Source organism: Dipodomys merriami, unplaced genomic scaffold, assembly GCF_024711535.1.
Source record: "Dipodomys merriami isolate MVZ:Mamm:240054 unplaced genomic scaffold, mDipMer1.0.p SCAF_60, whole genome shotgun sequence".
Classification (NCBI taxonomy): domain Eukaryota; kingdom Metazoa; phylum Chordata; class Mammalia; order Rodentia; family Heteromyidae; genus Dipodomys; species Dipodomys merriami.
Window position 1 is genome coordinate 2926161 of NW_027206180.1, and position 18153 is coordinate 2944313.

General features: G+C 56.1%; 2 protein-coding genes across 3 annotated transcripts in view; one reads left to right on the top strand and one right to left on the bottom strand.

Annotated features, from left to right (window-relative positions):
- Txndc11 (thioredoxin domain containing 11) overlaps window positions 1-1779 on the top strand; it is a 50092-nt gene extending 48313 nt beyond the window's left edge. Inside the window, exon 12 of the mRNA XM_070003470.1 lies at window positions 1060-1779. Coding sequence (XP_069859571.1) covers window positions 1060-1675 — 616 coding nt within the window. The 3' untranslated portion in view covers window positions 1676-1779. The remainder of the gene's footprint in view (window positions 1-1059) is intronic.
- On the bottom strand, window positions 1780-10639 carry Snn (stannin). 2 transcript variants are annotated; one of them, XM_070003472.1, is made up of 3 exons: window positions 10511-10639; window positions 6292-6435; window positions 1780-4486 (listed from the first exon to the last, which is right to left on the bottom strand). In XM_070003472.1, the coding sequence occupies exon 3, from the start codon at window positions 4397-4399 to the stop codon at window positions 4133-4135; it is 267 nt and encodes an 88-aa protein (XP_069859573.1). In that variant the 5' UTR covers window positions 4400-4486; window positions 6292-6435; window positions 10511-10639; the 3' UTR covers window positions 1780-4132. The 2 variants fall into 2 exon arrangements, with proteins under 2 accessions (XP_069859573.1, XP_069859572.1); XM_070003471.1 differs by lacking the exon at window positions 6292-6435.
- Window positions 10640-18153: the final 7514 nt, after the last annotated feature.

The following is an 18153-nucleotide window of genomic DNA, read 5'->3' on the forward strand; positions in this document are numbered from 1 at the left end:
AAGTAGTTGGGTATAGTAGGGCATGCCTTTAATCCCAGCACTCAGGAGGCTGAAACAAGAGGAGGATGGTAAGTTCAAGATAAGCCTTGGCCACGTATTGAGACCTTGTCTCAAAACACCAAAAACTAATAAATGTACACAGCCATTAGAGACAGTCATGGCATTGCCTAAAGACCTATAAGGGTCCTTGCAGTGCCATAAGTGTTGCAGCCCCTCCCCGGTGGCTCACCTGCACCCTGTCCTGGAGACACGGAAAAGCCGTGTGCCTTCCCCTCTGGAGTGCTGAGATTACAGGCACACACCACACGCCTGTTAAAAGCTAACATTGAGCACTCGCTGAACTCAGTCCTTACAACGGTCTCCTGAGATGGTCATCATCCCCACCTGACAGAGCCATCACTTGTCTCCGAGCACACTGGCAGTGACAGGGCCATGTTGGCCAGCTGGCCTCTGAGTTCCTACTCTGACCATCAGTCACTGGACCTCTAAGGGGGCTGGTTCCTAACGGATTACTGCGGCCCGCTTGTATGCTGTGGGAGCCCCTTCCTCTGCCACCCTCCTTCTCTACTCCAAGGGGCCAGCAGTTATATATAGTTCAGTGTCCGCTGGGCCAGGTACAGACACCCTCAGTTGAGAACCCCTGCTGTAGACAAATGCTTATTGACAAAACTGCCAAGTGTTTTACCCTTCCCAGTGTCACCAAGCACTGCTAGTGCCAGTGACATGGTTGGTGACAGTCCTACTCAGGAATCCCACCTGGCCCCACTAGTGGGCCACACCTAATTTAGAGAATGCCATGTCACCGACTTTAGGCTTGGGCCTCTTGTCTTTCTGGAAAGTTGGGCACAGAAACAGTGCTCTGTCCTCAGGAATGAACAGTTCAAGTAAGCCACATTAATAGCACACGGTACCAGAGACCACTGCGGCTCTGCCGGGAGCTGCTGTGCAGCGCCAGCATCTCCTTCCTTCCGTTCTCTGCATAGCCCACCTGACTGGAAACAGAACACCTGGTTTGGGACTGTGCCTGTGGGCCTGATTCCTCTCTTTCTCTCTCTCCAGAAAGGACCTAAGTGTGAAGTACCCCGGAGACCTCCCCGTTACCCTCCCGAATCTGCTGAAGTTCATCTTGCATCACTCAGACCCCACCCCTGCCCCCCAGAACTTGGCCAACCCTCAAGAATGTCTTCAGAGTGAAGTGGCCTTAAAGCAGGGCCACATGGCCCACTTGGAGAGAGAGATGCAAAGGCTGCGAGCAGAGAGGGGCAGCCTGCACCGGGCACAGGTGCAGGTGGAGGGCCGGCTGTCACGGGCACGCAGGGACGGGCGCCGCCTGCTGCGGCAACAGCAGAACCTGGAACGGCAGCACAGCCTGCTCCGGCGGCACGGCCAGCAGCTGCAGGCCCTGTACGCACAGAAGGCCCGAGAGCTCCAAGACCTGGCCGCCCACTCTGAGATACTCTCCGAGAACAACACCTGGCTCAAGGTCCTCATGGCCACTATGGAGAGGCACCTGGAGGGTCAAGATCACGCTGAGAACCCCGCTCCCCCCAAAGAGGCACACCCTGACCCCCCCAAGCCTCCAGGTGCCCCCCACTTACCTGGCGGCTCCTCTCTCTCTTCCAGCACCAGCGCCACACTGGCACCTGAGAGGAAGAATGAGAATAGGACAGACTAACATTGACATGAAGGAATCAGAGGTGAAATGTACATTGGGAATGTATTTATGCAAATTTTATTGAAATTTATTGTAAATAAAGATTTTCTCAGTCGTCTAGAAAATGGACTTGAATGCCATTGAACTTTTATTGAACAGGGAAGCCTCCCTTTCACTTATTGCACAAACTTGGTAGCTTGAGACAAAAACAGTAGCACAGTCCACCGGAAGAAGTGTGAGAAGTCAGTCCATGTCATAGCGGCTCAGTGTCCGGTCCCTCCCCACCCCTTCCCATTGCTCTCGTGTGATACGACATGTAGGATGAAAGGTCAATTCCTTGATGAGTTGGGAAACTTGAATGCAACAGTTGGGCTATTGAGAACGGACTCCAAGAGAGGTCATAACTCTAAGCCACTGAAGTGTGTGGCTCTGATGTCTGCTAGAAACATAGCCATTGGTGAGTAAGAACAGGAGCGCTATTGTGTGATGGTGGTAGGCCAATCCAGAGACACTGTCACCCCCTAGTGCCTCAAGGCGCCACCCACACCAATGGGCTGGCCCTGGGCTCCCAACATGGTCCTGGCCTCTGGGGAGGAGAGAAAGCTCCAAAAGCTTAACTGATGGGAAAGGGAAGCGTGGGCAATCCAAAAGGAAACTTCACTGGCACAGGCCGAACCACTGACTCACAGGGTCAGACTCCCACTGCTCCTGGATGGTTAAGCTGGGAGCAGAAGGACAAACAGCCTGTGTTTTGTGGCTAGCTTCCAGAGTAGAGGTAGAAAGCCTGGAGGGTCTACTGTGGGATGGGGACTGACCACGTACCTCAGCCTCTTTGGGGGCAGAGCAAACCTTCCCCAACCTTCAGGCCTTTGCACTTGCTCCTAGGCCAGTTGCCACTCCCAGCCCATGCTGTTAGGGACCAGGGCAGTTCCTTGGGGTGCTTCATGCCCCATCTTCATTAGCTCCCCCTCCTCACCCCACCTGCTACTTAATGCCCGACTCCCCCCAGTTCAGGTGTGTGGTGCCACAGTGCCCTTCAGCTCCCCTGGGGCTCCAGGAAGTGCATTGTTGAGCATGCTTTTCAGAAAAGGGGCCCCCAGCTTGCACATGCCATGCGCCAGCAGGCAGCTCCAGCAGGAAGAGCCAGTGCTCAGCCACGGAAAAGCGGGGCTGGCCTCAGGCGGGCTCTTTACCCAGGATCCCGACCTAGGTCATGTTTTAGTCATGACGGTTTACAATGTGCTTACAGTGGGGGATTAAAAACCTAAGCAAGCTCGCTGACTGCCCACGGGGATGCTTCATGGCTGGTTCCGCAGGGAACTACCCCCTCCTACCCACTCCTACTCCTGCACCATGCCCAGACTGGCAGGGAGCACCTGCGGCTCCCGTGTGAATACACACAGTGGCAACCTCCCACGGGCACCTGATGCCCGACAGCCAGATCCGAGGACTCGGCCTGCGGAGAGCCAGGATGGAGAAAAGTGAGCTCCACTACCCAGCAGGTGGGTGGTCATCAAAAGAGGAAGCTACAGAGAGAAAGGAAGAGGGGGGACCAGACTCCGCCCCTCCAGTGCAGAAAATATTAAATACAGAAACAAGATGACGCCTCTCTCCTGGGCCAATCAGGTTTCAAACTAAAAGTAGCCATCTGGAGTTTCATAAGGATAGCAATTCAGCAAAGCCTGCACTACAGGTGTGCTCAGCATGCTTGAGACCAAAAGGGCAAGAAACTGCTCTGCTACCACCACGCCCGGCAGCCTCAGGACTCATGCCTCACTGTCCTTCACCAGCTCCCAGGCACATGTGGTAGCGTCCTTGCAGTCATTCCGCCATCACCAGCTCTGCTGTTGAACAGTCTGTCTGGGGCAAGGGAGAGGCTTGGTCCTCCTTCTACCCATCACTAACCAAGCAGAAATCACCGGAGCGCCCCAGCTGGCCAGCCATGAGACACAAAACTGACCTCCTACTTCCTGTCCACACAGACAGACAGAAAGACACTGGCAATCCTGCCAGGTACAGCCTGGACTTGAGGAGACCAAGGTTCCCCCAGGGTGTTTTGCCTGGGCCCCTCATGAGGACCAGAACCCGTTCCATGGGCTCTACATCGTAGTAAAAATCAGCAGAGAGGCTTAAGCACGTGCTTCCGGGGCCTATTTACAGTTCACAGGTTGGTTAGTTCACGTGTTACAGTAGTAGCTCCATCAAAAACAGGCTCAGCTAAACATTCAAGTAACAAAAGCGTAAAGGGGCCATGAGCTCCAGCAAGGCCAGGCCTGCCCACTGCCAGCAATGGGCAGCCCCCACCAGGAGTCTGAGGGGAAGCCTAGGGCGGCCGGGACCCAGAGTCAGTGCATGCGATGATGGAGCCCACCGAGGCCATGCCAGCAATGTCAGCCCTTCTGCTCAGCAGCATGCCCGTGGTTCTCTCTCAGCGTCTCGAGGCTGGCTGCAGACCGGACCAGGGTCTTGCAGCTCATATCAGCCATGCACTTCTGGGCCGTTGGCAGTCATCAGCTTGGCCTTTCTCTCCACACAGGGTCCCTTGGCAGAGTACTGCACCAGCAGGAAGGGTTCCTTGGTCTCACCATCGCCCACAATGCTCTCCTCATCCTCTGACTGGCCAATGCGCTGCAGCCGCAGGTAGCACCAGCAGCCTAGAATCAGGGCTCCAAGGGCTGCGATGGCGATGAGGATGACAATGACAGTGACCACACCGGTGGTGGGGCTGTGGTCCATAATAGACATGGTCAGTGCTAGGAGGGGCTTCCTTGACCGGAAGCTGTTGTGCTGGCTGGTTCAACAAGGCTGGAACTCAGGCTGGACCCGACATTCCTGAAAGACAGCAAGAAGAGACTACCAGAGATTCCACTGGGGATTTCCAGGGTGCAAATTCATGTAGTCTGCTTTTTGGGGTTTTGGTACTAGGAATCAAACTCAGGTCTCACTCATGCCGACAAGCTATCACTTGAGGCACACCCCTGGGTCTTTTTTTTTGTGTGTCGGTCATGGGGGCTGAAATTGGTCCCTTAGCTCTTCAGCTCAAGGCTAGTGCCCTACCACTTGAGCCACAGTGCAACTTCCGGCTTTTTCCTGCTTATGTGGTGCTGAGGAATCGAACCCAGGGCCTCAAGCACTCTACCGCTGAGCCACCTTCCCAGCCCTTCCCCTTCCCCCCCCCCCCCGCCACCTTTTTTTTTTTTTTTTTTTTTTTTTGGCCAGGGCTTAAACTCAACCTGGGCACTGTCCTTGAGCTATTTTGCTCAAAGCCAGTTTTCTAGCACTTGAGCCATAGCTCCACTTCTGGCTTTTGGTGCTCACAGACTTTCCTGCCTGGGCTGGCTTTGAACCGCAATACTCAGACTTCAGACTCCTGAGTAGCTAGGATAATAGGTGTGAGCCACCAGCTCCCAGCTGGTAAGATAGGGTCTTTTGGTCCTGGGGCTTGAACTCAGGGCCTGGGCTCTATCCTAGATCCTCTCTGTGCCCAAGGCTAGCACTCTATCACTTGAGCCACAGTACCACCTTGGTTTTTTTCTGTTTATGTGGTACTGAGGAATCAGACCCAGGGCTTCATACATGCTAGGCAAGTACTCTACCACTGAGCCACATTCCCAGCCCTGAGATAGGGTCTTAATAACTTTGCTCTGGGTCTTAATAACTTTGCTCTGGTTGGCCTTAAACTCAACCCTCCAGCCTCTACCTTCTGAGTATAGGATTACGAGGATTACAGGTATGTGTCGTCCCACTCATAGGGACTATTTGAAAGAGTTCTTCAGCCTGATGCTCCCACCCTCACACTGGTGAGAATGAGGTGTCTACTCTTGGCACACACAAGCTCACCCGGCTGTTTCTCTGACTATCTTGGACACCTCAGCACTGCACCTCCAGTCAGCAGTCACCCCCACTCAGCCATGAGCCCCAAAACATGGGCACCATGACAGCTGTGGCAGAGGCTACAAGAGAGCCGGGTGCTACTGGCGCTCTTATGTAGAAAGACAGGGCCACCAGGGCTAGATGTTTCGCAGCCACTAGGGGACAGAGAAGAGCAGAGGGCTTCCTGAACAGTAGAGAGGAGGGATTTGAAAGTGGGATCCCGTCAGCCCCTGGGCACAAGTAACAGGTGACAGGAGCAAGTGGCTTCTTCCAGGACCCATGGGAAAAGGCACAACTGACAACAGCTATTGCTCCACGGGAGCACCTGCTCAGGGAAGACCATGCAGACTGAGGCCATACAAGGGTGCAAAAGGCTGAGGTCCTGCAAAGGGAAAGCCGGGGGGAGCAGCACTGCCCCCTCCTCCTTGCCAAGAAGTCTTACACTAGGCCTAACCCCAGGCCAGCTACCCTCGGAGGCTAGGGTTCACTCTCTGGGGCCTGGAAGCAGGCAGGTTGCCCAGCTGCCCCCAGGCCCCACCCTCTTCTGCCTTGTCTACATGGAGCCAATCACAGTAACACTGGTTTGTGGTCACAGAAGACCAGCCGGCGGTCCGTCCTGCCCAGGCTGGTGCACAGGAAGAACAGGTCTGAATCCATGATCATTTTAAGAAGAGTCACGGTGGCCATGCAAGTTTTTCCCTCCAAACAGGATCGAACCTGTTGTGTCCTTGAACAAAGCGGCTTTAATTAGAAGTGACGCTTACCCAGGCTGGGGGAGGTTCCTAGGGTGAGCCAGGCCTGCTGAAGGTCACAGGCAGCTAAGTCATCACCCAACAGTGTCCAGGAGGCGGGTGCTGTCAGCCTCCACCCTTGGAGGCCTACTGAGACCAGGAACCCTGCTCCCCAAACTGGAAGACACAGAACGTACCCCAGTGCTTACAGACAGAACAGAACCTGTCCCCGCCACTGCCTACTCCCTCAGCCTGGCACTTCCTTCCCACTCGTGTCCTGTGGCCTCACCTGAGGCAGCATGCCCCATGAGGAGGGGGCACCTGATCTCCACAACCACAGCACAACCTGGCCTAATGTCACCGTGTGGAGGTGACCTAGTTAACGCCTGCTCCAGCAAGGCCACCGTCCCAACCTGGGGCCCTTCCCCAGCACCACCCTTGGGAACAGGCCATGTGCCAGGACTGCCCTGCTCACCCTGCACCCTGCTCCCCAGCCACCAGCAACTCTCACCACCCTCCGGGAACAGGGCACCCTGGCCCAGGGAGCCTGCCTCTACCTCCCTGTCCCTGGGCCTCTGGCTGAGCACTGCCCAGATTCCTGCCCTCTCATGGCTTTCTGAACAGGAAGGCCAGGCAGTGTCAGTTCGGAAGGGGAAGTGCGTGCTGGGGTGGGGGGTTCAGGGGCAGGAAGTTGGAAAGGGACAACAGTACCAGAACCTGAGGGAAAGCCCAGAAAGAATCCATTGAGTCCAGTAGGGACCAGCAATGCCAGGGCTGACAAGGAAACTGAGGCACAGGCAGCCGCAGCTTAGAGGAGCCCAAAGGAGTGGTAAACGCAAGTCTCAGTGTGCAGCCCCAAAGGGGCCAGGTCTGGACTTCTTGGGCCTGAAGACAGAGCCCAGTGAACCGTCCAGCTGCTGTGGGCTGGTCCTCCACTAGTATGCTTCCTCCTTTTTTAACTCAGCAAGTATTTCCTGAGAACTGATCAAAAACATCAGATCACCTCATTGCCGCAGACCCTCCCAGAAGATCCTGCGCCCATCAGGCCTCTGCTGCTGCTTCCTCAGCCTACTACTCCATGCTGGCTTCTTCCTGCAACTAGGAGGTTCCTCAGAAGCACCCCCCCCCAAAAGCACCTGGCCCCAGAAGCCACCACCACTCCATGGTGTCTTTCCTAGAGCTCCCTGGCAGCTGTCTCGTTACCTACAGACTCCAGCTGCCCATCACCATACCCCTGCTCTCACACACACATGGGGGGCAGTGAAGATTTCCTGAATGCAGCCACATTGGGGATGTGGTGAGAAACTTAGAAGAGACTCTGCTCTCCAGGAGACCAGCCAGGGGTCCCCAGTCTGAGCCACCTCCCAAACTCTGTGACATTCCTGAGTCCCTGAGCAGGACCCATGCCTGCCCCAGCCGCATGTGGGGAGGAACAGAGAGGTGCTGTGCCAGTGGACTTGGTCATGCTGGGCAGCTGCCTTTGTGCATTCTGAGATGGCAGAAACCCAAAGCAGTGGGGTGGCCAGGCCCTGGGAATCCCCTTTGCCTGGCTGGACCCCAGCCTGGGCTGTCTCCTGCAAGCTGACTGACCCCTCACCTGGACAGAACAAAGCCTACCCAGGGGACAGGACGGGACAGGAAGAGTCACAACTCAAGCAAGGAAACCCAACCCACTTCACACCACACTGATGCCCCCTTTACCAACTGCTCGCCCATGAGCACCCTTGCTGTGCACGAGAAAACTGAGGCCCCAGATGTGCAAGTGGAGTGTGCAAGTGTGAAGAGCAAGAGAGGGTACGTGAACCTGGACCACTCTGGGCATAAGCACACAGGGCCAGGGCCAGGTCTCCACTGCACTGCTGATCACCCTTTACCAGCAAACTTGCCACACACATCCAAGGCCCCTGGCTCCCCCAAACAGTTAACTCCCTACCCAGCCTGTACCCTCTTGCTTTGCACACCCTGAACCACTCTCCAACGCTAGAAAAACCTAGGTGCTCCACTCTGCATAACCCCCATCACTCCCCTAAATACTACAAGGGGTGAGCTGGGACACAGGACATGCCATATCAGCAACAGCCAAGTCCACCGGCCAGCCCAGGCTTCCTAAAGCCTGTGAGGTGGGCAGCTGGGTGCTAGGCATACAGGCTAGAGCCCAGCTCTGTCCTGCAGTGGGTTCAGTGGACAGCCGCAGCCAGCAGCCAGCTCAGGGCAGGGAACTGTTAAGACACTGCTGCCCCTCTCAGGCCCACAGTTGCTCGCCCAGGCCACCCCCACGTGAAGACACTGCCCCTTCCCACAGTGTGGGCACTTGGCACAGCCAGCAGCAGGACTGGCGTCCCCTTCCTCTGCCAGCCCACCAAACTGTTTCCGCCTACCAGCCTGTTTCTCAAGGTGCAAAGTGGACGTAAGCCCGGATCTCACCACAGAGCCAGAAGGCCTGGCCAGGGCACGGTGCCACAAAGCACCCTTCCCTGGGGACTCTGCTCGTCCTTTTCACTTAACTGGGCGCATCACGCGCATTGCTCAGCTGGGCTGGGCACCCTGTCTGCAGCTCCTTCCTCTGCTGCTCTCCTGGGAAGTCAGGGGACTGCCCTGCTTACCGGAGCTCGCCAACTCCCAGGGGCTGCTGGCACTGCCTGCAGGGAGGAGCCATCCCAGTCCCAAATGGAGTTGCCAAAGATGCCAACCAACCAGGCCTTCTGCCCCCAGAGGATCCTGGTTTGCAAGCCAGAAACATTTCCAGCTCTGGGGTCTTGCCCTAGACGAGGACTCAGGTAGAACGTCCCCTGTGCAGCAGGCCCTGGGAGGCACTGCGACACAAGGACCAGTCACCCCAGGTCTCTGCCTGGACCAAGAAGAGAAGGGGCACCAGTGGCAACCATTATGGGGCTGTCATCTCACCCCCACCTCCTCTCCTCTGCCAGAAGAGAAACTCACCCCCAGAACTCCCCAAGTTCCCACAGCAGAAGAGGAAGCTAAGTGTGGCAGTTCAGGGACTGCCCCAAGGTCAGCTGGGGTCTCTGGTGACTGTGAATCCCCTGCCGGGCATTCTGGGGACCAATCCATTTGGCCAAACAACTCTGGCCGTAAATAGAAGATGCTACCAAAAGTTGTTGATGATTTCAAGGTGCAAGACATGAGCTAAACACTTTTGGTGTGTCTGAGATTTCTGCCTCACAACCACCCCAGACTTGGTACTCTTCCCATCTAGCAGATAAAGAGTCTGTGGCTCCTAGAAGTTGCGTCAACTGCCCAAGGACACACAGCTCAAGAGAAGAAGCGCAGAGATTCAAACCCAGGCAGCCGCGATCCTAAATTCCAGATTTCCGTCTTGCCCTGTTTCTGACTCCAGCCTCCTCTCCCCCGGATGGAGCGGTGGAGGACAAGTGAACCCCGGCGTGGCCGTCTGCGTGACCTGTGCAAAGGACCCGATGCAGGGGACTCGGCGATGACAAGCGCCCGCGTGCCAAGCCCGGGCGGCGTGCGGGCGCGGCGCCAGGCGCCCCACGCACCCCCTCATTTCACCCCGCCAGGCGACGCCGCGACCCCCACCCTCTGGAGCCGCGAGGCAAGGCGCCGGGAGGCAGGCAGGGGCCCGGCCGGGGGTGCGACAGCTGGAGCGGCAGCCCGGCCCGCCGGGGGCGGGGGCTGGGGGAGGGGACGCGGGACCACGAGACCTAGTCATGCCCACGCCGCGCAGTCACTGCCAACCGCGCAAAGCGCTGCGGCTCGGCCTCAGTTTCCCCACCCACGAAATGGGCGCCAGACTCTACCTAGGCCCCTCCATGCCCCAAAGCGCTGACCATGCTGGGGGCTGCCAGGACCCCCAATTCTCCCAGGATGCTTTTTGCTTTGTTTTTTGTTTTAATCCCCGAGTATGGGGTGGGGGGCAGCAACCCAGCGCCGGGCGCGGGACTGCGGGTGGCGGCGGGGACTCGCGCTGGCGGCGGGGGAGGGGGCGCCGCTGCCCGAACCGCGGCCTCCGCCCCCCGCCGCCGCCGCCTTTGTCCCGATCCCGCAGCAGCGCAGCGGACAAAGAGCCCCCGCCCGCGGGTGCGCCCCCCGATTCCTGCACAGACCCTCCCCGGAGGCCGCGCGCCCGCCCCGGCCGCCCCTCCCCCGCCGCGGAGACCCCCCCCCCCGGCCGCTGGCACGGCGCCCGCGCGCGCCCCCACCCGTCCCGGGCCGCCCCTCCCTTCCCGCAGGCCCGCTCCCGGACCCAGCGCCCAGCCCGTCCGGCCCCGCTCACCATGGCGGGGCCCGGTAGCCCCGCAGCAGTCCCACCGGCCCGGTTCCGCCCGCCCGCTGGCCCGGTCCAGCGGCGGCGTACCGTCCGGACGCAGGAGCCCAGTTCTGCGGCGGGCGGGGCGCCTTCGGCTTCTCCCAGGCTGGGGGCGGGACCCGTCGAGAAAAGCCAATGGGCGCTCGCGCTAGGACGGCGAGGGCGTGGCTAGAGTGGGGCGGGGTCACGTGTGCTCAGGGCTGGGGCGGCCGGGCGGGGCGGGGGCTGCGCGCAGCTGGCAGCTCTGGGGGGTGGGAGGCGGGAGGCGGGTTGGGCCTCGGCGCGCGCCGATTGGGCGCGAGTGGGAGCGGGGCCCGTGACAAGCGTCTTTCCTCCCTCAGTCTCTTCCCCAGCGGCAGCAGGCCACCCTATGCCTGCCTGCTCTCGGAGGGGAAACTGAGGCACGCAACAGGTAGGAGTGTTGCAGATCTCCGGGAAGCTGGAGCGGCGCACTCCAGAGCAGGGGCCAGCGTGACCTTGCTTGCAAAGGGCCCCGCGCGTCCTCCTATTCACATGCGCGTCACTGCCCCTCGACTCTCACTGTGGTGCCCGCTCCCTCTGCTTGCTGAGCCGGCCTGAACCCCTCCAACCCCAGGGGCCGCGGAGCACCGGCCCTGAGCGCTCACCCGCGGCCGCCCCGGCTGTCACTGGTAACATAAAAACCCCAGGATTGGCCCCAGTGCCAGGCCTGCACAGACCGCTCAACACATTGTATCAAAATAACTCTGAGCCCCTTTGGCAGGCTCCAGAAAGAGCGCCTCCAGGAGCAGCCGGTGACTCCTGGCCTGTAATCCTAGTTACTCAGAGGCTGAGATCTGAGGATTGCAGTTCTAAGCCAGCCCTGCCTGTGAGACTCTTATTTCCAATTAACAAAACAACAACAAAAGGTACAGCACCAGCCTTGAGTGAAAAAACTAAGTGACAGTGCCCAGACCCTGAGTTCATACACACACACACACACACACACACACACACACACACACACACACACACACACACACACACACACACACCAGAAAGACCACCACCTGCTCCCATGGAGACAGGATTTGAGGACAGGCATGTCTGTTTGAGAATGCAGAAATGCCATTTTATGCAATAATTGCCACTTGTCTGCTCCAAGAAAGCAGTGGGGAAGAAGATCCTCCTCCAGACAGAGGGGCTAGAAGAGGTGGGCCCTTTGAGGCCTCTGACTTGGGATGCTGAGGAAGGAAGGAGGGGGAGGGGGCTGTCAACTCTGGGAGCTGGGACCTTGTCTTCCAGAAACCTCTTTCCCAGGCTGAGTTTAGTGTCCAGAGAACAGTGCCTGGCACTCAGTAGGTGCTGCATAAAAATGAGTTGCATGAAGAAGTGGGCTGCAGATCTGCAGGGCTGAGTGAGCTGGAGGAAGCTGGGACCTAGGCCAGCTGCCCTGGGGGCTGGAGCCAGGCGTCTGTGAACTGCTTCTACTCTGGAAGCTGACCAATGGCCGTCCTCAGAGCGTCCACTCTGCAGGCCACACCTGAGAGTGCCAAACAGAAGGAAACTAGTTTTTCCCACAAAGCCAGTTCCAGTGGCTTCTGTGGTCCAGCCTCAAGTTGGCCAAGAGCTCATTAGTGGTGAAGGTTGGGGAGAGGTGGCTCAGAGAAAGCCAAACCCAGGGCTGACAGTGAGATGATCGGGGAGGCCGGGACAGGCTGGAGGACAGGATTGGGATTGGGAGGACAGGAGGAGATGGTGAGAGGCACACAGCGCAGTCTAGAAGTAAGAACCCAGTGTCCAATCTAGCCTTTGCTGCTTGGAGGGGCTTTGCAAAAACAGCCTAGCCTAGTCGGTGCCTCACTTCTCATCTGACAAATGGAGATGACAAGCTAGGTGCCATCGACTCCTGCCTCTCATCCAAGCTACTCTGAAGGCTGAGGACTGGGAGGATAGCCATTTGAATTGAGCCTGGGCAGAAAAGTTTGCTAGACTCCATCTTCAATTAACCAGCAAAAATCCAGGCTGGAGGTATGACTCAAGTGATAGAGTGCCAGCCTTAAGCAAGCAAGCAATAATATAATAATAACAGTGGTAATAGTAATAGTAGTAGTAGCGGTAGTGTAGTAGCAGAGACAATCAGGCATTTGCCCTGTGGTACAACTGTTCTAATCCCCACAGATGTGTGAATTCATTTTACCCCCATGGTAAGGTTGGGAAAACAGAGGCATCTGGGGCTGTGTGCCTGCGCACGCCACATGCCACCCAGATCCCAAAGTCAAATCGCAGCTGCCTGCAGCCAAGCCCTCAGGGCCAGGACCGGCTACACATGAGTGGGACTGGTGACAGGGCCTGCCCCCATAAAGCAACAGGAAGTACAGCACCCCTCCCCCCTCAGGTCCATTTCCTCTCTCTGGGCCCCTGCCACCTCCCTCCACAGTGACATCTGGCCCAGATCCCTGGGGTCCTTCCTGTTGCTCAGGCGGGAAGTTCTCAGATACTTATTAGCCTGAGAGCTAATTAAGGGTGAGGGGTGAGCTCACCCAGCTGCCTGGAGCTTGCTGGGGCCCAGCTGGACCTGCCCTGTGCCACCCTGGCTGAATGCCCACTTCCCCCGGGATGCTGGAGAGGTCAGGACAAGAAGGAGCTCGCTGGGGCTGGAGAGGCCCCAGGCAGTCTCATGAGTGCCGCCTTGCAGCGCAGCCACCAGGCTGGGTGGATTCTGTTCCTGGGGTGACCCTACCGGGTTCCAGCCCTCTCCCCCCGAAAAAAATGCTTGTGCCTGGACACAGGAGTTCTTGGAGGGTGTTGTGGGGACCACTAGTGAGTTCCGCTGGAGCACAGAGAGGGTGTTGCCTGGCTGTGAGACACACAGCCATTCTCTTTCAGGGGGAAACAGCCTTGTTTGCTGTTAAGATGGCTGGCTCAGCTCTCTACAACCAGGACAAGGCCGACTTCAGCTGAGTCTTGGGCAGTCTAGGCTCATGAGTTGGTGTGTTGTTTTCTGTGTATTTACGCTGCAGTTGCAGTTTCTTTTTCGAAGTACTAGGATTTGAATTCAGGGCCTGGTTCTTGATAGGCAGTCAGGCAGGCACTCCACCACTGAACCACGCACCCAATCATCTTCTCTTTTTTATGGAGGGGCAGGTCTCATGTTTTTGCCCTGGGACTATGATTTTTCTACCGTTGGAATCTCTGGGATTACAGCAATTACTATGTCCAGCCTCAGTCTTTCTGTCTTTTACTTTTTTGTCTGTCATGAGGCTTCAACTAGGGGCCCTGGTGCTGTCCCTGAGCTCTTTTGCTCAAGGCTAGTGCTCTACCACTTGAGCCGCAGCACCACTTTGGTTTTTCCTGACTTTGGTTTTTCCTGCGTATGTGGTACTGAAGAATCCAACCCAGGGCTTCATGCATGCAAGGCAAGCACTCTACCACTGAGTCACCTTCCCAGCCCACACATTTCTTTTAATACTCAGTTCTATTTAGGTGCTGAGCATGGTGCTGCATGCTTGGAATCTCAGCATTCAGGAGGCAGAAGAATTTCTAAACATTTTATCAATACATAAAATTCAATGAAGAAAGAAAAGGCTGCAGGGGGAGATTCCTATTCTCTCAGGGACTCCATAGGTGAGGTCCCAGAAGCACCTGGGGTAAGGCTATGGAAATGCAGGTTCCTGGGCCCATCTGAATGTCCTGGCTCAGAAACTCAGGGTTTCTCTTTAGGTTAATTTTGCTTTGCCTGGGCTGGAACCCAGAGCCTGGAGTGCCTGCTGTGCACATGCTCAGCCACAGGCTCCGCCCCCAGCTTTCTGTGAGTCGGATACACACTCCACACCTTTTGGCTCACCCTCTCCTCCTCCTACCCTCAGGCTGAATTTCCACATTTGAGCTGCCATATTGGAGTGGCTCAGATGGCCAGCAGCTAAGGACAACCTGATCCAGTGGCCAACAAGAAGTGGACACCATCTGTCTAGCAGTGCACGAGTCACGGAATCACCAGCTTCTACCAAGTGAGTTGGAAGGTATCCTCAGCCCACAGCAGAGCACATGGCCCTGACAGGCAGACGTCTCAATTGCCACCTCAGGGTCCCTCAAGCTGATGAAGCCTCACCCCAGTTCCTGCCACACACAACAGGTAAGCTCATGAATTCATGTCCTTGGAAGCTGGGAAGGTGGGAAAATTTGTAGCAATTTGTTGCATAGCAAGTACATGACTATGTTGGATGCTGGTGGGGGGTATGTGCAGCTGGAATAATTTAGAGGTTATGGAGTAGGCCTGCTTTCCATGCTGATTTGAATATATTCACTGGTTTGGTTTGGTTTTTTTGATTTGGACATTGGCTACAGAGTTACACGAAGAGGTTGTGGTTATTTTCTTTGGTGTGATGATGGTGGTGTTGTGGTTCGGCTCTGCCATCTCCCTCTAATAACTTTTTAGAGAAGCATATTAATTATTTACAGCTGGTGTGGTATGCACTTGGGGATTTGCTTCAAAATAATCTGGGTAGGAGGGGGATGTGTGAAGTAAAATGATCAGCCATAAATTGTTGGCAGCTGGTGGCATGCGTGCTTCTGTGTGTGTTCAAAATATTCTGTTTGCAAATTGTGTGTGTGTGTGTGTGTGTGTGTGTGTGTGTGTGTGTGTGTGTGTGTGTGTGTGTGTGCTAGTATTGGGACTTGAACTCACTGTTTTCTGATCTTCACCTTTTTCACTCGAAGCTGGAGCTCTACTGCTTGAGCCACAGCTCCATTCCTGGTTTTTTGCTGGTTAATTGGAGACTGAAATTCTCCCTGACTTTGCTGCCTTGGCTGGCTTTGAACCTCCACTTTCATATTGCTAGGGTTACACCCAGGCATGAGCCACTGGTGCCTGGCTGGTATTTTGTTGTTGAGATAAGGTTTTACTACTCTTGTCAGAGCTGGCCTGGAATTCACAATCCTCTTGCCTCCCACTTCTGAGTAGCTGGGCTGACACTCGTGGCAAGAAGCTTTTGTCTTGCTACATTAAGTCGTCTCCGTGGGTGTGCTTTTTGTGTGTGTTATTTTAGCTCTTTCTTTTTCAAGGAACATCCTTACTCATAGTGAAATCAAAGAGAGGACCACAGAAAGCCCTTCTCCCTCCCGCTTGTCCTTCAGTCATTCCTCCCAAATAGCAAGCTAGTTACTTTAGTTTTACTGATTTGTTTTTGGCAACAGGAGCTTGCTAGGTAACCCGGGCTGGTCTCCTCCAGCAGGGCCCAGCTCGGGCAGCCTTGCCCTAGCCCAGGGAGCTTCAAGTCCTGGGGACAGTCCTGCAATGATGGTAGCTCTGGAGGCCATGGGCTGGGGACACATCAGTGGACAAGTATCATTTCAGAGAGAGACAACTGTCATGATGAGTGATGGAGATCCGTGGTGGTTTGCATTAGAGAGATCAGGGAGGGTCCCTGGGGACACAGCTGAGGCCTAAAGAAAGCAAAGATGCCAGGCATGGAGCCAGGCATGGTGGTATATGCCTGTAATCCCAGCACTCAGAAGGCTGAGGCAAAAGGATCCTGAGTTTGGGGCCAACCTGGTCTACATAGTGAAACTTGTTTCAGAGGGAAGGAAGGGAGGGAGGGAGGGAGAGAGGGAGGGAAAGGAGGGAGGAGGAAAGCCAAGGGTATGGGGCGGAGGTCAGATGAGGGTCACGGTGGCAGGTCAAGCCTGGGAGTTGAGAATGAGAGCTGGGGCCCTGATGTCCAGATGGGGAAGGGGGTTCCTTTCCCCTCACCACCGAATCTCCCTTTCCTCGCAGGCAGAAAGCCCTTTCTTGATGCTGCCTGGTTTGGGCGTCCCTTCTGGGTACTTCCCAGGGTCTCTGTCCTACGTCCCGTCCTCTCTGGGGGTGAGGTCTGCTCCAGGTGCAAGCAAGCAGGATTTGAAGCCAGAAAGAGCAACAAAAGGTAACACATAGCCCACCTGAGAGCAGACCCCAGCACTTCACTCCCGGCCGCAGGGCCAGCAGGCAGGGCAGAGGGCACAGTCAGTTACCCCAAGGGATTGTCACATGTCCTGAAGGTGACACAGGTGACTTTGCAGATGCCATTGCCCCTGGCCTACCTGCCCTAGTTCAGCTGTCCAGTGGCTGACCGACAACACAGAACCGTTCTCTGCTATTTCCCATCCAGGGGCTCCTGCAGGGGCCTGAGGTACATAGTACGTCCTGCATGCATCCTTTTCCATCCAGAGAGCTCAGGGAGAAATCAGCTTGTGGCAGGTTATCCTTGCTCTGGAGAAAGCCTCACGAAGATCTGTACAGATGCATTTCTCCGGGTTGCAGTAATGCAGCACCTGGCTGGCCAGCTGGGGGTGGGGCAGCGGTGCATGTCTCAGAGCTTACATGATGCTAAATACACTAAAATCACTGGGCACCGGTGGCTCACGCCTGTAACCCTAGCTGCTCAGGAGGCTGAGATCTGAGGATGGGAGTTCAAAGCCAGCCTGGGCAGGCAAGTTTGTGAGGCTCAAAGTGGTAGAGCACTAGCCTTGAACAAGAGCTCCGGGACCGTGGCCAGGCCCTGAGAGCTGCCTCCCCTCTCCTGAGGGAGAGGGCTGCCTTCCTGCTTCTAGCTTATGTGCCCCGACGCCCTGCCCAAGGGCTGCTGCAGCTGGGGAGATGACACACAGAAAACGAGGGTGACTCAGTGTCCCCTGTGCCCCTCCCCCAGCACCACACGCAGGAGGAAAACAACCAGTCATGATGGGGTGCAGATGGCAGGGGGCGCTGTTGCCCCTGCTGTTTGGCTTGTGAGAGGCTGGTGCAGACGCTGGGAGCCAATGATGAAAAGGGGGGTGCTGTCCGTGGTTCTGAACCCACCCCAAGCCGACCTCTGGCCTGGGATTGGGCAGGATGAGGGTTTTGTGTCTCATTTCTACCTTGATGTCCAAAGTCCTAACTAAAGCAGCAGCAGCAGCAGCAGCAGCAGCCTAGAAGAAGGTATAGGCTGGGATACATTGCAATTTTCTTAGTCATAATCAGTGACTCAGTTTCCTTGTCTAAAAAATGAACCCGCCCTCCGGACAGGCTTGATGGGAAGATGAGATAGGTAGAGTCACATTCTAAGGGCAAATTAATACTTGTCAAGTGCCGGGGACCTGGGGCAGTACTGTCAGTAAGTGGGGCTCTTTGACCTTTGACCTTCAGCCTTTGACACAGCTTCTGTGTTGTTGACAGCTTCAGTTTTTCAGGACATCATGTCCCAGGCTTATCTTCCACATTGCCACATGGAACCAGCCACTTCTCCAGGGGGTGCTGTTCCTTGGGGTGGGAAAGGGGAGTTAGGGACCACTAGGAAGGAGTTTCAGGTGTTCCTGCCTACTGGGTTGTCATTGCAACCAGGCTTAAAGCTCATCTTTATCCAATTTCAGATTACAACCGGGTGCCAGTGGCTCACACCTGCCATCCTAGCTACTCTGGAGGCGGAGATCTCTGAGGATCATGGTTCAAAGCCAGCCCAGGCAGAAAAGTCTGTGAGTCTCTAATCTCCAATAAACTAACCAAAAAAAAAAAGCCAGAAGTGGAAATGTTGCTCAAATGGTAGATCACTAGCTTTGAGCAAAAGAAGTTCAGGGACAGCACCCAGGCTGAGTTCAAACCCCAGGACTGGTGCACATGTGCGTGCATGTGCACG

Coding starts and splice junctions, on each gene's coding strand:
- Snn (XM_070003471.1), bottom strand. CDS start 4,399: ATGTCTATTATGGACCACAGCCCCACCACCGGTGTGGTCACTGTCATT.